Source organism: Chrysochloris asiatica, unplaced genomic scaffold (genome assembly GCF_000296735.1).
Source record: "Chrysochloris asiatica unplaced genomic scaffold, ChrAsi1.0 scaffold00038, whole genome shotgun sequence".
Lineage (NCBI taxonomy): Eukaryota > Metazoa > Chordata > Mammalia > Afrosoricida > Chrysochloridae > Chrysochloris > Chrysochloris asiatica.
This window is the reverse complement of record NW_006408556.1, coordinates 3,205,051-3,220,054: the sequence shown is the minus strand read 5'-3', so window position 1 is coordinate 3,220,054 and position 15,004 is coordinate 3,205,051. Positions and strand designations below refer to the sequence as shown.

The 15,004-nt window shown below is 37.7% G+C and overlaps 1 protein-coding gene across 1 annotated transcript in view; it reads right to left on the bottom strand.

Annotated features, from left to right (window-relative positions):
• Positions 1-1,477: 1,477 nt before the first annotated feature.
• The window catches only part of SNRPC (small nuclear ribonucleoprotein polypeptide C), a 29,792-nt gene continuing 16,265 nt past the window's right edge, over positions 1,478-15,004 (bottom strand). The window contains exons 3-6 of the mRNA XM_006860384.1: positions 10,813-10,921; positions 8,422-8,511; positions 6,333-6,437; positions 1,478-1,862 (exon numbers count right to left, since the gene is read on the bottom strand). Of these exons, the coding sequence (XP_006860446.1) occupies positions 1,738-1,862; positions 6,333-6,437; positions 8,422-8,511; positions 10,813-10,921 (429 nt within the window). The 3' untranslated portion in view covers positions 1,478-1,737. The remainder of the gene's footprint in view (positions 1,863-6,332; positions 6,438-8,421; positions 8,512-10,812; positions 10,922-15,004) is intronic.

Sequence of the window (15,004 nt, the reverse complement as noted above, 5' to 3'; positions counted from 1 at the left end):
GTCTTATAGTCACTCATTTTAATTATAGTTTGCCCTTTGATAAAAATAGAAAAAGTATCTCAGAATATCTGTCCTTACTTTTGTTCATTTCAGTTAAAGTTTGCTAAGCTTTTAAGTCATCAAACTTTCTCCGAAGCAACGTAAGACATCTTCTTCTAAGACAAGAAATGTTTCTAGGATGACGATTCAAGCTTAAAAACATACTCTAGAAAAAAATTAAAAATCTAAATAGGTATGTGTGGGCTTCCTATGCAAAAAAGACACTCAGATGGTTCTATGCGAAACAGAAACTTGCTTAGTCATTTAATTGGCACGATTTCCCCTGACACTTTTTTTTAAGTTAACAAATCTAAGCCACAGAGTTCTCTGGGCTTCAAAGTCATATACTCTATATTTAAAGATGTGATTGAATAAGAAACTAAGAAGGAACAAGTAGTCTTGTCAAAGGATCATCTCTTCAGTAGGATCTCTATTTCTAGTTCCTTGTTTACTCAGATAAGGTGGTTTCCTTACCTAAACTAGCACCTCTTCAAATTATTCACAAGTTTCTACAAAAAGACACAATATACTTATTATCATTTCAGTTTCTAGATAAAAATATTCTTTATATTATACACTTATATTTTTGATAGGTCTTAAGCCAATTTTCCAAATAGGTATGGGTGTTTTGTTTTTATTGTCTTTTAATGTAAAGATTGAGAATATGAAAAATAACACACACAAAAAAGAGGTGACAAACTATGTGAAATACTTTGCCCCATGTCAACATAAAATACCTAAACCCAAGGTTTTGACTGAGTTCTGTCCAGTAAAGTCATGGCTAAAGAAATGAAACTGGATGGACCAAAAATTGCAAAATATAGGTACCTAGAATGGTAACTGGAATGGGAAAAATTACAGGCTGCAGCCCTGGAATGGGAGACTTGGAAGAGGCATAGTGACTCCTCTCAGGAGCCTGATACAGGAAGATTATTGCCAAGACTTTGGAGAGCAACAAACATTCAAAGCAACGTAGTTGGCCACCACCTATGAGCAGGTATTGCTGTTTTGGACTGCCTGTCAAGAGGTTTGCATACTATATAACACAATACACACACTGCTCTTGTTTTCTAAGAGGAAGATTGAAAGTTGCTAATATTCCCATTTTGATTATTGTTCTAGGAACTCAAATTCTAGTCTGTGCTGATTTCGCTTTACTGGGCATGAATAAACCATGAATGAAGTAGAAAGAACCAAATAGAAGCCATGCTTAATTATTACATAAAGCATTATTCATTTTTTAAAAAAATAGTAAGTTGTGCTGTTTATTATTTCAATCAACAAAAGCTCTACAATAGTAGATTTATTAAAGTTCTACAAGAGAAGTTTACTAAATAAAGGCAGAGGGTCCGAAAAAACCTATTTCTACACCCAAAGGGAAAAAAACCTCATGCAGACAGCATGCTGAAGATAAATGAGCTAGAGAAACACAATTAGGATATTTCATTTCCTTTATAGTACATGAATACACAGGAGAAAAAAGGGAACACATGTTTAACTAAAAGAGCTGACAATTTTATTTTCACATGTCGCAGTACATTTTTTTTTTTTGTCCACTACTCCACTTCAACACTATTTTCTCTTTGATAGAAAGGGATAACAAGTCTTCCTTGTGCTGTTAGGAGACACCCAGAGTCACAGCACCTGACCTCCTGGTGAAGTAATAGAAAAACGATACAAAGAGGCTGCCTTCTGTCTTTATCTGTCAGGCCGAGTCATTCCTGGCCGAGTGGGCACCATCATAGGACGGGCAGGGGGTCTCATCATGGGAGGCCCAGGCATCATTGGCATGTGGCCTCCCATGGGTGGCCTCATTCCAGGAGCTGCAAGACAACACACACACACACAAAAAGAAATGAAAGAAGGAGTCAGAAAATACCACTTATGAGAGTATGATGGGACTTTGATTAATAACAAAAAAAGTAGTGCCACCTGTTTCTCACAAACACACTGCTGGATAAAGACATACTCAACAGAAGAAATGCAGCAAATTCACCCTGGCTCAAAAACACACAGATCAGCACAAGAACCATGTGAGATCATGATCTAATGATAGGAAGGGGAAAACTATTAGTAGATTACTTCCCAGAAATCACCAGAGACACTAGTTCCCTAAACTGACCTTTTTTCTCACTTGGGTAAATTCACAACTAATCATATATCTTTCTGTCAGCTTTTTGAATCAGTTATAGCCACCATACAACCAGAGCTACTTCATAAATGTGTGCAGGTGCAGAGAAAAATCTTGTTGTGTGTCATCAAGTCAGATGTGGACCCTGTATAGGGTTTCCAAGAGTGGCTAGTGGTTTGAAACTGCTAATCTTGCAGTTAACACGGTTAGCAATCCAGAACTTACCATACAGTACCATAACCACTAAGCATTTCCTGGAGTTGTAGAAAATGTGACCATACTTATCACATGTTAAGAAAGATAACAGGCGATAGTGAGATTTATAACAATGAATACATAAAACATTCGGTTTTTATAATGCATTTAGAAACTATTATTTTTTAAAAAAGTGTTCCCACAATATACCAGCCAAATAAATATGCTTGAGGGTAGGGAAGGGACAAAGGTTTGGAGCTGGGGAGGAACACAAGCATTTCAATGGAATTGGCAATGTTCTTCTTCCTTAGCTAGGTGGTGAATCTATGGGGATTCAATTTATTATCATGTCTCATGATTTTCATGTTATATGTGTTCTTTTTTTTTTTTTTTTTTGGAGTCCTAGGGTGACACTGTAGGAGAACCACAGTGTCAATGGTTCAAACTCAACAGCCAATTTTTGGAAACCCTACACAGGTCTGCTATGAGTCAGATCTGATGGCACCATCAACAACAAATATTCTTTTTAAACATCAAATTTTACCTAGTTATTTTTAACTAAATAGTTTCCAGTGAATGGTTTAAGAGAAAATATTATTGAAAGTTGAACATAGCCTTATCAAAAAAGTGATACAAGCTTGTATGTTAAAGAAACAAAATCCACGAGGTACTGAATGTTTTAAAGACCACTTTCAACAGGAAAAAGACTACTAGTAAACTTCTAAATATCATGTGGTGGTGGTTGTGTGCCACTGAGTTGGTTCCAACTCACAGAGACCCTGTATAGGGCTTCCAAGGAGGTAAATCATTACGGGATCAGAAAGCCTCATCTAACTCCTGTGGTAGATTCAAACTACTGACCTTGCAGTTCATAATCCACATAACCCACAGTGCTACCAGGGCTCCTTACAAATACCAATACACAAGCTTACATTCACGCACTGCTTAGAAAAAACTGAACTTGACCAAAGATTAAGAATTGGCCACCTGTAAAGTTTGACTTCATATACACATCTAGATGCCCTTTTTCCCTGTTGTAAACAATTTACCACTGTTCAAACATACACAAATGTAGGAAAAAAGTATAATAAAATCCATGTACTCATCATCCAATACCAACAATCATTCAACCCACAGCCAAAACTGCGTATCTAGATATACCCACATCTCAGTCAATTTTTCTAATGTTTTCATTGATCTGGGCTTTTCTTTATAAACATATACACTAAGGGGACCTGGAAAGACCAAGCCTGCATTCTCAAACGTCAATATAAACTGAAGCTTGAGTTCTACAAGCCTTCTTTAGAGGGATTATACATTCCTCAGCTTACTGGATCCCCTAGGATTGAGTTTTCAACCTTTGATTTAAGAATACTCAAGATAACTTCTAAATCACTTTTGATGTATTTTGGGTCCACAATCTAGTAGGTCAGGAACTCTGTTCATACTCTCTAATCCCGCTACATGACAACACATAGCAGGCCTACTGAACACTTCTGGTTAGAAAACTAATACTTTTGCACCTCATCTTCCCAGTTCAGTTATAGACTGCAGTTGCAACTGTTCTCAAACTTGGTACTGTTAGTTTTATTTATTACTATGGTTTCATAATGAAATTATTCTGCAAGTCAATAAAATGTGGGTAAAAGATAATTGTTTCTATGAAAACAAAGTTGTTGACACTAACAAAAACTCATGCAAATCATCCCAAATAAATGCTCACAAATTTGATAAGCAAGATTATCATTAGGATTGGAACTAGACTGCCTCATAAAATCTCTAACACTGAAAAGAAATGGAAACTAAAGTTGGTGAAAGAGGCATTATGGGCATAGTTATTAGTTATGAAAGAAAGATAAGGTGTTACAGCCAGCAGACCCACTCTGTAGTGTGGTGGATCACTTTTATATGGCCTTTCTTGCTATGGTCTTATTAACTCCCACCAAATAATTGGGTGGGAATATGCAAATAAGATGTTGTGGCCCATAAAGGGGATTGGACAACTTACTTATACTGTGAATAAGGGGCAGGGCAATCTTTTGGGGGTTAGGCCATACAGATAGGGTGTATTTGTTCTAATGAGGGGACTGGTTAGTTTTGCCATCTGCTAGGCTTTAATGGGAATGCTTGGTGTGGAACTATAGGATAAGCACTGGATTGCTAACCACAAGATTGGCAGTTCAAACCTATCCACTTCACCTTAGAAACCCTATACAGGATTGCTATGAGTAGAAATAACAGGCTTAAAAGAGGCAATTCCACATGGGGAGGTAGGTAGAAGCTCATGACAGCCAAGAAGAAATGGGAGCAGATTATATCCTTTGGACCTGGGGTTCCTGCACTGAGAACCTCCTAGGCCCAGGAGACAGAGAAAAAGAGTCGTAACACCACATAGCAAGAAATGCGTCAGTAGAAACAGGAGACCAGTATGAGACAGTATAGTGGGATACCTGGCCCACGGAGTGAAAGAGCTGAGCAACTTTGGGCCAAGGCTGTCTGGTAGAGTAGGGTGCTCCTGGGTACTTACTGGAAAAGCTAAAAAGCTTTGTAATACTTGCCAAACCAAGTAAGACAAAGGCTTGAGTGTGGGTCAAAGAAACGCCTGACTGGGGCACAGCTAAGGAGAGGTTGTTCTAAACTATATCTGGAGTCATTTTTGATCCTGAATTGTATGTAACCAGTTACTTCCCCAATAAACCCCCTAACTGTAAGGATGGTCTATGTGGCCACTGCAATGAATTATTGAACCAGAAGAGAAATAGAGAGCACTGTGGGAAGGAGAGCTGGTATCAAAAAGATCGGAGGTTAGAGCTATGTCTAATCGCCACTTCTTTGCAGTTAGCCTTTGGCTATATCTAGTTCAAAGGTTTGAAGTATGAGTACGATTTGTCTTCTGAACAAAAGTCTAACTACCAGCTTAAAAAGAACCCTGGTAGTCTAGCAGGTTAGCAGTTGGGCTGCTAATCACGCGGTCAGTAGCATGTGAGAAAAACGAGGCTCTCTACTTCCGTAAAGGTTTTCAACCTTTGAAACCCTATACAGGGTCATTATGAGTAGGAAATGACTCAGTGGCACACAACCACCACCACCACCACATTTAAGGCCTTTTGCTATACTGATTTTATCTAGTTAACTGTAAGATTAAATCAGCAACAGGAAGTAAATCTCCTACAAATCAAAAACTGAGAAAATAGTATACATCTCTCCTCAGAAACCCTATACAGGGTTGCTGTGGGTCAGAACTGACTCAATGGCACTGAACTACAACAAGCTTATTTGTCCTTTTCATTAAATGCTGGTAATATAGGTTACTATAGTAACCCTATAGGACAGAGCAGAACTGTCCAAAAGGGTTTTCCAGGCTATAATCTTTATGGGAGCATACTGCCAATTGTTTCTTCAGAAGAGCAGCTGGTAGGTTCAAACCACTGACTTTTTGGTTAGCAGTTAAGCATTTAACCATTTCACCACCAGAACTCCTTTTAAGGAGAGTTAAAAGTTAGGATGAGGGAAGGAAATAGGAGGAAGGGAAAAGAAACAAAAGGGCAATTTTATTTTTTCACAAGCACAAGTCTTTGTGCTATCCAATTATAACCCACTGCCAACAAGTCAACTCTGACTCATATCAATCTTGATGAAAACTGATCCTTAGGGATGCCAAGGCTGTAAATCTTTAGGGAGGGAGATTGCCTCATCGTTTTCCTATGGAGAAGCTGGTATATTCAAACCACTGACCTGTTGGTTAAGAGCCCAATGCTTAACCCATGGTGCCACCAGGACTCCTTTCATCCAATTATACTGATAACTAAATATTTTTCTTTAGCATTAAAGATTCATTAAATTAGTAATTTTTAATAACAAATTGTTGTTGTTGTTAAGTGCCGTAATTAGACAATTTAAAATTCCATGTAATTGGAAAAAGCCTAATACAAAGAATCATACCAGAAGTAATGAAATTCACACTTACCAGGTCCCACTGGCATCATCCCAGGAGGAGGAGGGCCCATCATTGGCATCATAGGAGGACCCCCCATATGGGGTGCTGGCATCATACCAGGGCGAGGAGGACCCGCTGAAATAAAGAATGAAACCTAAGGTTAAAGTACATTTATATATTGAGACATTTTATGCTCTCAATTAAACAATACGGTCTCATGTATATGTTGGTTCAACTTCTGTTAATAATGTCTCTAATGAATTATTTTATAAGAATGGTGGTGGTTATGTGCTGTGGAGTCGGAACCAACTCATAGTGACCCTGGTACAGGGTTTCCGAGGCTGTAAATCTTTACGGGAGCAGATCGCCTCGTCTTTCTCCCATGGAACTGCTGGTAGTTTCGAACTGCTGACCTTGCGGCTCACAGCCCAATTCGTAACCACTACACTACCAGAGCTCTGCATAAATCTGTACATCACAAACTCTGGTTACTTTATGGCAAAAAAATCAAGAGCAAGCCTGCTTGACAAAGGTTTAAATAAAGTTAGGTTACCCAAGTTAAAAAAAATTCCAAGTGCTTTTTAATTAACCACCACCACTTTGAAAATACAGAGGCTAAGAACAAAAAAAAGGAAAAATATAGAGGCTCAAATGCAGATTTAGATGTTCCTGATGATATCATTTACAACAATAAAAGTTCGCAACAACTTAAATAATATACATCAGTAGGAAAAGGATGAGATGAATTAAGGTACTTTCATATCATGGACTAATCTGTTTTAGAAAATGGAAATGAGTGCTGAGAAGATGGTGTGGGGTGAAAGACAGGTGACCTGGGGAGTTCATTTAGGTGAGACAGGTCCAGGGCAGTGAGCACCATGAAGGGAATGGTTAGTCATTAAAGGTCCACCTGCATTGTCATTGTAGTCAAGTAGAATACTCTATGCATAACAGGATCTGACTGCTGTGATCCATACGGTTTTCACTGGTTGATTCCCATCCCTGTCCCCCTAGGCCTCTCTTTCTATTCTGTCTTGGTCTGGAAGCTCTGCTGAAACCTGTTAACATCATAGCGAAAAGTCTCCACTGAGGAATAGACAGTGTTTGAGGTACTGTGGCTAAGAATCAAACCTAGGTCTCCCCATAGAAGGTAAGAACTACCATTGAACCACCACTGCCCCATCTTACCTGCACTGCTATTAGTTGCTACAGAGCAGTCGATTCCAACTAAAGGCTATCCCATTTGTGCAGAGCAGAATTCCACAGGGCTTTCTAGGCTGTGATCTTTCAGAAGCAGATCTTCAAAAGTGCCTCTGGGTATGTTCAAACCATATTTATACCACCCGGGGACCTCCCACCCATATTAATGGGCAACAACTAGAACAGCCTGAATGTGTTTATACTCATGATTATGTTTCAACATTGAGTTTAGGTCTCTGATTGAATTTCAATCTAAACCTTTTCAGGAAAATTAAAGAACCAATAGCCTAGTTAGTCACTCTGCTTCTCTCTGCAATGCACAAACGAAATCTTTCCAGCGTGCAGACTTTAGGTCCTCTCTACTTTCAACTATGCAATTCTTGTCTTTCACCAAGATGCATACACTGGCGCTACGTGGGTTAGAAAATAGGGGTAAGAGATTGAGGAGTTTGTGGTTTCAATCATATAGTATTGTGTTCACAGCAGTAAACAATTTCATGTACCTAGCAATACTTAGCTCACCTAATCACAGCTACTCTGTCCTTCCACTTGAATCTCTTAGATCCCTACTTAGGATACCACATACATCCTAACTTTAAAGCTTTTCCAGAAACTATACTGCAAAAGTTGTTGTCTATTACAACCTCTGTATTAATTCAATGAACACTTGTAAGTCAACTGTGAGGTAGCTTGTTGTTAAGTGTCGTCAAGTAGGTTCCGACCCATAGTGACCCTGTACAGGGTTTCCAAGGCTGTAAATTTTTATGGGAGCAGAAAGCCTCATCTTTCTCCCACGGAGCAGCTGGTAGTTTCAAACTGCTGACATTAAGGTTCACAGCCGGATTCGTAAACACTATGCTACCAGAGCTCCTTAGTGAGGTAGCTTAAGTTATCTTAAAATGTAGAACTTTAAACTTACGGAGACTGGGGGGAGGCGGGATCATCGCCCCTGCTGGAGGAGGAGCAGAAAATGGGGTAGGAGGTATTTTTCCTTGTTGAAATGCAGCCGCTTTGGAGAGGAGGGGGAAAGAAAAACAAAATGCAATGAATAAGAATTCAACAACCAATTTACTAAAATAACCACTTTCTTTTACGTGTTTAATGGTTCCAAATTATTTCACGCTAACAAGTATTCAACTAGTTACTACATCATGGCCTCTATAGTTTCAAAACCAACCTTATGTATTCACCAGCTAAAATAGCAATTACTTGGTTTAATCACTGGGTTTTATTAAATTGTTTTTACTTAGCCAGCATTTCTCTGGCTTAACCAGGGGAGAACCGCATGAAAACATCCTACCTATCAATGTCTTCTACTGGACAGAAGTGGTCACATTTAATCTGTAGATATGATTTATAACCAGTTCTATCTGTTCAGAGTTTTGTGTGAAATATGTGTGATACATGCCCAAAGGCCAACCCTAAGAAACGTCCTATGTGTGCAGTATTGAGTCAAAACAATACGTGATTTTGGTTTACTAGTTTTGAAATTAACGCACTGAGGAATAAACAAAAGATGTCCTAATGGAGACATGATCTTAGAAGACTAATACAATCAACTTTAATTTTTCTTTCAGACAATGAGGCACAAATGAAATTTATGATAGAAACAATAGAACCTAATATTTGGCTTTAGAAGGGAGTCACACACAAAAAAACCCCCTCAAATACACACTCCCACAGTCTATTCTTAAGTCTAAACTCTTGCCAATTCAGTGCAGTCAGTAGCCTAGGCATACCCCATTCTACTCCAGAACTAGTAAAAGGAGATCAAATGACACAAATCACCATTGATAATTCATGAGAATAAGATCCCCAAAAGAATGACCTGAAATGGTTATTGAGGTTATTCATTTGCCTCTGAATAGTTTGTGCCTGATATAAAGGTCAACAAGGGCCTTTTGCAATCAAAAAGACACCTCCCACACCCTGTGAAGGAGGATAGCTGGTAAAGACTAAAGGTGGAGAGGCTAAACTGCTGTCTCAGTAGCAGACTCAATGTCAACACAATCACAGACATCATAAGCTGAGTCTCTAAGGACTTGCCTTCTCTCCTCCAAAAGTCTTTCATTAAAAATGTTTACACATCCTAAATTATTTTGCTGCATATGGAAAATAAGTAAGAGAATGTAATACTAACCTTTTAATGCCAAAAAATGTCTAACATCTTTTCAAATGGGGAAGAAAAAAAAAAGATTACATCTTAATTCATTTTGCAAACAAATGGGATGTCTGAGATTTGCTCCATAATAACCTAGGAGGGGAGAGGAAGTAGATGAAGGTATTCAGTGGTTCTCAACTGGGGTGATTTTTTCCCCCTGAGGACATTGAACAATGCCTGGAGATATTTTTGGTTGTCATAACTGCAGTTTGCTACTGGCATCTACTAAGATGCTACTAAATATCCTTCAATGTATAGGATAGCCCACCCCACCTCCCATGCCCAAACAAAGAATTATCTGGTCCAAAATGTCAGTAGTGCCAAGGTTGAGAAACTTGGCATAAATAAAACAAGACTGACCATGAGTTGATAATTGTTGCAACTGGGTGAGGAGGAGGAGGGCTCATTCATTAAACTTCTTTCTACTTTGCAATTTTCCATAATAAATAGTTCTGGTTTAAAAAAATCAAATCACAAAGTCCACATTTGCCTTCCAGCTCTGGGTATAATGAATGATTAAGAAAAGCCATGTTTCAAATATACTAGGATGATATAAAGTAGGAATGTATCATCTTTCTGTCAGTCCCTTGAACACAACTAGATTGAACAACAAAAATGTTCCTAATTAACAAACAAAGTATGGCATGTGCAACAGGAATGCAAAACATATTCAGACTATTTTGAACATCAATTACTTTCTTTTTGACTAGTTCTCTGTCAGAACTATAAGGAATAAGAAACCTGATTAAAGTCTCTCAAAATATTTAGACAAAACTACAATTCCACACCATGCCTTCTCCAGTTATAACAGGAAAGTAGTTCTAAAACCTGTGGGTCACTACACAAATGTTTATATAAATTTGCTACAAAATTTGGTCCATGTCTGTGGAGCAAAGGTTAGGCAACTAGATTCTTTTCTGCCCTGTCTCTCAGCTTAACCAATATCTGATCTGTTCTATCATCAATTATTAATTTCATTGTGTTCCTATATCCCTGGGAAACCAATGACCTTCCACTTCTTCCATTCAACATGTCCGAATACCCCTATTTATCATTCAGAATGAGCTGTTTCTGTGAAAAACCACCGAGTGACAGGGATGAGAAAGAATGGAACCATTCTTCCACACCATGGAGGAGACTGAAACGTACTTGTTTTGTCAATCAAACTCTGAGCCTGCTCTTCCATCCATTTCTGATAGTAGTCTTTCACATTCTCTTTGTGTTTCCTACCACTGCAATGTGTCTTTCTCACAGATGGCTGTAAAACAAAAAGGTGATATAAGTACCACACACAGATTTCCCAAACAAGGCATTTTATAAAGCTTCATCTTAATAAAGGTAGTCTGATTGCACTGTGTTGCTACAGCATCACTAATAAATATTATCTGGCAAAGAATTGTGCTGCTTTTCCTATACATGAATTATTTAGACCAGGGGTCAGCAAACTGCGGCCTGTGGGTCTACTGCTATTTTTTATACAATGTTTCATTGCAACTCAGCCACTCTCATTCATTTATGTACTGTCTAAGGTTTATACCTACAATGGCAGAGTTGTGTAACTATGACAGAAACCTTATGTTCCACAAATTTAAAATATTTACAGTGTGACATGCATTCAACCTCTGTTCTAGATTACGATGCCATTTTAATGGTTTCCTTTGTTATCCCATGGCAAAATACTATTGTGCACACACACAAACAAGTTGGAAAATAGGTTCTTTTAAATGACTGTGGGTCTAAAGTATAGACTCTAGACAACACCTATTGACCTGTCTCTAGTCTACGACTGCTATTTGTTTTTTTGTTCTTGTTTGTAAGTAATTTTACTGAGGTGGAACTGTCATATAAATTATCAAACAACACCGCATATTATACCTTTTGTTTTTTAAGTTAACATTAATTCAACACTTAATACATGCTAGGCACCATGCTATGTACTTTAATTGTCTCATTCATTTAGTCTTAATAAAAATCACATGCGCATGGTACCATGAGGAGTCCTGGTGTGGCATTGTAAAGTAAATGCAGGACTGCAAGATTAATTTGAACCACAAGGCTGGCAGTTCAAACTCACCAGCTGCTCCTCGGAAATCCTATACTGGGTCATTATAAGTGGGAACCAACTCAACGGCACTTAACAACAACAATTGTACTGTGAAATATTACCCCAAAATAAAAAGAGCATATCACTGATACATGCAACAACATAGATGAACTTAAACTATGTTATGTGAGCAACAGCAAAACAGACACACACATAAAGAGCAAGATTCCATTCATATGAAGTTTTAAAACCAGCAGTATTAATCTTTTATAATAAGGAGACTAACTTCAAAGGGGGAGAAGGAAACCTTTTGGAGTGATGGAAATGTTCTAGATTTTGTTGTATGTATAACATAGATTTGTAATCAACTGACAAGTCATCAACTGTACAGGTAGTACCGGACTTAAAATAGGGTGGCAGTCCCAAGACTCCATCTGAGTCAGTTCTATTGTAAACAGAATGCTGTTCTCCTCCCCACCACCATCTGCCTTTTATATCAGTTTCCTTATAAATCCAGTCTTTATTTGTCTTTTGGGGGTTGGCATGAGAATAACAACATCAACAAATTACATTGCATGTAGTACATATTACTAATGTAACAAAGCAAACAAAACCAAAATCTGAGCAGTTTTAAGCTGATCCTAACGAGTATATTGAAAGATGGGGACTACCTACATCATGGTGAACATTTAATTAAAAGTAATTATAATTCAATAAAGCTGACAAAAAAACAAAACATAACCCACAAGATTATTATATTTTATTTATAGAAAATGGAACTGAGGTCTAAAGAGTTAAGTCACTTACCTCAAAACATATAACTGGTAAGTGACAAATCAAGGCCTGGAACCCAGATCTTGAGCAGATGCTTCTCCCGGTAACCTAACTAACTCTTCACATGGTTACCTCCACTGTAGCAGCAGCTCCGATTAATGCCATGCAGGCAGAGATAATTCTTTTCAAAATGATGCTCGCTGCCTCCCAAACCCCCATATAATAATGCCTTATATTTAATAAGCTGCTTCCATCACCAGGAAAATTTTCTATTATTCTCAAGATATAGAATTGTTTGTTTTACAAGGGTTCTGAGGATCTCTGAATTCTAGCTTTATCAAGATGAGTGGGTATACGACACTACTGTGCCCAAAGAGCAGGGAGGCATTATTTCTTCAAGAAGAACCACTTGTATACATGTTTGACAAATCTATTAATGTTAAGCAACATCAGACCGTGTTCCAAACGAAGTGACAGGCAAGAAATCATTGGCTAGGTTCTTGCAGCTATAATGCAAAATGATCAAGAGCTCTGATTTAATCAGGTTTCTGCAAAGCCAGAAATGTATACAACTACAGTTCCAATGGTATGATCCATAGACACTGAAGGGTCTCTGAATCCCTTTCAAGGGATTTGAAACTCCAATCCATTTCATGACAATACTAAGACATTACTTTCCTTTTTCACTTTATTGATATTTGCACTAACGATGCCAAACTCCTGCCAATGGTCACTGTATTTTTTATTGCCATGCACTCACAGGGAAGAGGAAAAAAAGGCCAATTTCACTAACACTGTCCTTGATGAAGCAGTAAAACTACTAATTGTATTAAATCTCAACCTGAGTTAAATGTCTTTTTAATATTTGGGATGACAAAATGGGAAATATGCACAAAGCACTTCTGCTGTCTGCCAAAATAGAATGGCTATTTCAAAGAAAAGCAGGTGTGCAATTGTTCACATTGTGAATTCTACCAGCTATCTCTTTGAAGGAACACCATTTTTATTTTAAAAAAATGACTGAGAAACAAACTGTTTATGTGGACTTCTTGAAAAGGAATAAGAAAGTCCCTTCAAGAAAACTATTCAGACCAATAAACTATATTATAAAATCATATAGAGCAAAAGATTCATTCAAAGTCATAACAGGACATGAAAAGTTTGATATGGTTTCAGATTCCACACTGCAACTAACCATGTGTTCATCTTTGGTGTAGTATTAAAGAAAATCCACAATTATATGGAAATGTTATTAAAACATTCTTTTTCAGCTACATATATATATACATATACATGTGAAGCTGGTTTTCAACATATATTTCAACCAAAACAATATATTACAGTATATTTAATGCAGAAACAGATGAAAGCCCAGTTGTCTTCCATTATGTCACACACTGAAGAGGTTTACAAACATTTTAAAACACTGCCATTTTTACTTACTGAAATATTGATAAATATGGTCCATATAACCCAATAATTAAAAAATAAATAAAACAAAAACCTTTTTATTGTGAACTGAGTGAAGGTTTACAGACAATATCATCAGCTTTATATTCAACAAATCATATACTTTGTTTCACCTCAGTGATTACAATGCCCTCCATGCAATAACAGTTCCTTTCCAGACATGAATGGCAGTCAAGGGCCATTGTCTCAGGTTCATCCAGTCTCCTTCTGACTACTAAGCCTGGTCTTTTTCATTATTATTAAATAAATTTGAGTTTTGTTCCACATTTTCGCTCACTCTATCTGGGACCCTCTAATGTGTGATCCCTTTCAGGGAAGTTGGTAATGGTACCCAGGCACCATCTAGTTCTTAAGCAACCCAGTAATTTTCAAGAGTGTAAATGCGCTAGACTGCAAAATCAGTTTGAACTGCAAGGTTGGTGGTTCAAGCTCACCAGTTGCTCCTTGGAGACCCTCTACAGGGTCGCTATGGGTTGAAACTGACTTGACAACAGCACCTAACAACCACAACAAAAGGGGTCCCAAGACCAAAACATTTGAGAATTGCTGACATAGAACTATGGAGTAAAAATTGTCTGGGCTCACCTGCCAGTTCCATACAACTTATTGGTTTTATGACACCCAGTCAGTTTTTTAACTGCACTGTCTCAGTTTGTTTCTCAGTTAAAATGTAGACAAAAGCAAGCACCAACCTTCATAGGATTATCATGAGCATTGGACACATTGATTTAAAGCATCTACAACACTCACTGACCCATACTAAGCATTCAATCCTAAGTCACTGATATTTGTTAAGCAATTTTCAATCAAATCAAAACTAATGTTTCAAGCCAAACCAATTCTTTCTAGTTTCATTAATCAACTGAGTGCCTTAACTCAACCAAATATTAGCGATTTAGAACACATTGCTGGAATTTAATTTGTCATGTAAAAATGTCTCACCTACATGGTCAAAGACTGTTGGAACCTCAAGACTATGGTCCTTAGTTACCCTTCTGGTATGGAATTGAACTTACTCTGCTTAGTTCAACTTTCACCCAAGCAATATAGAGG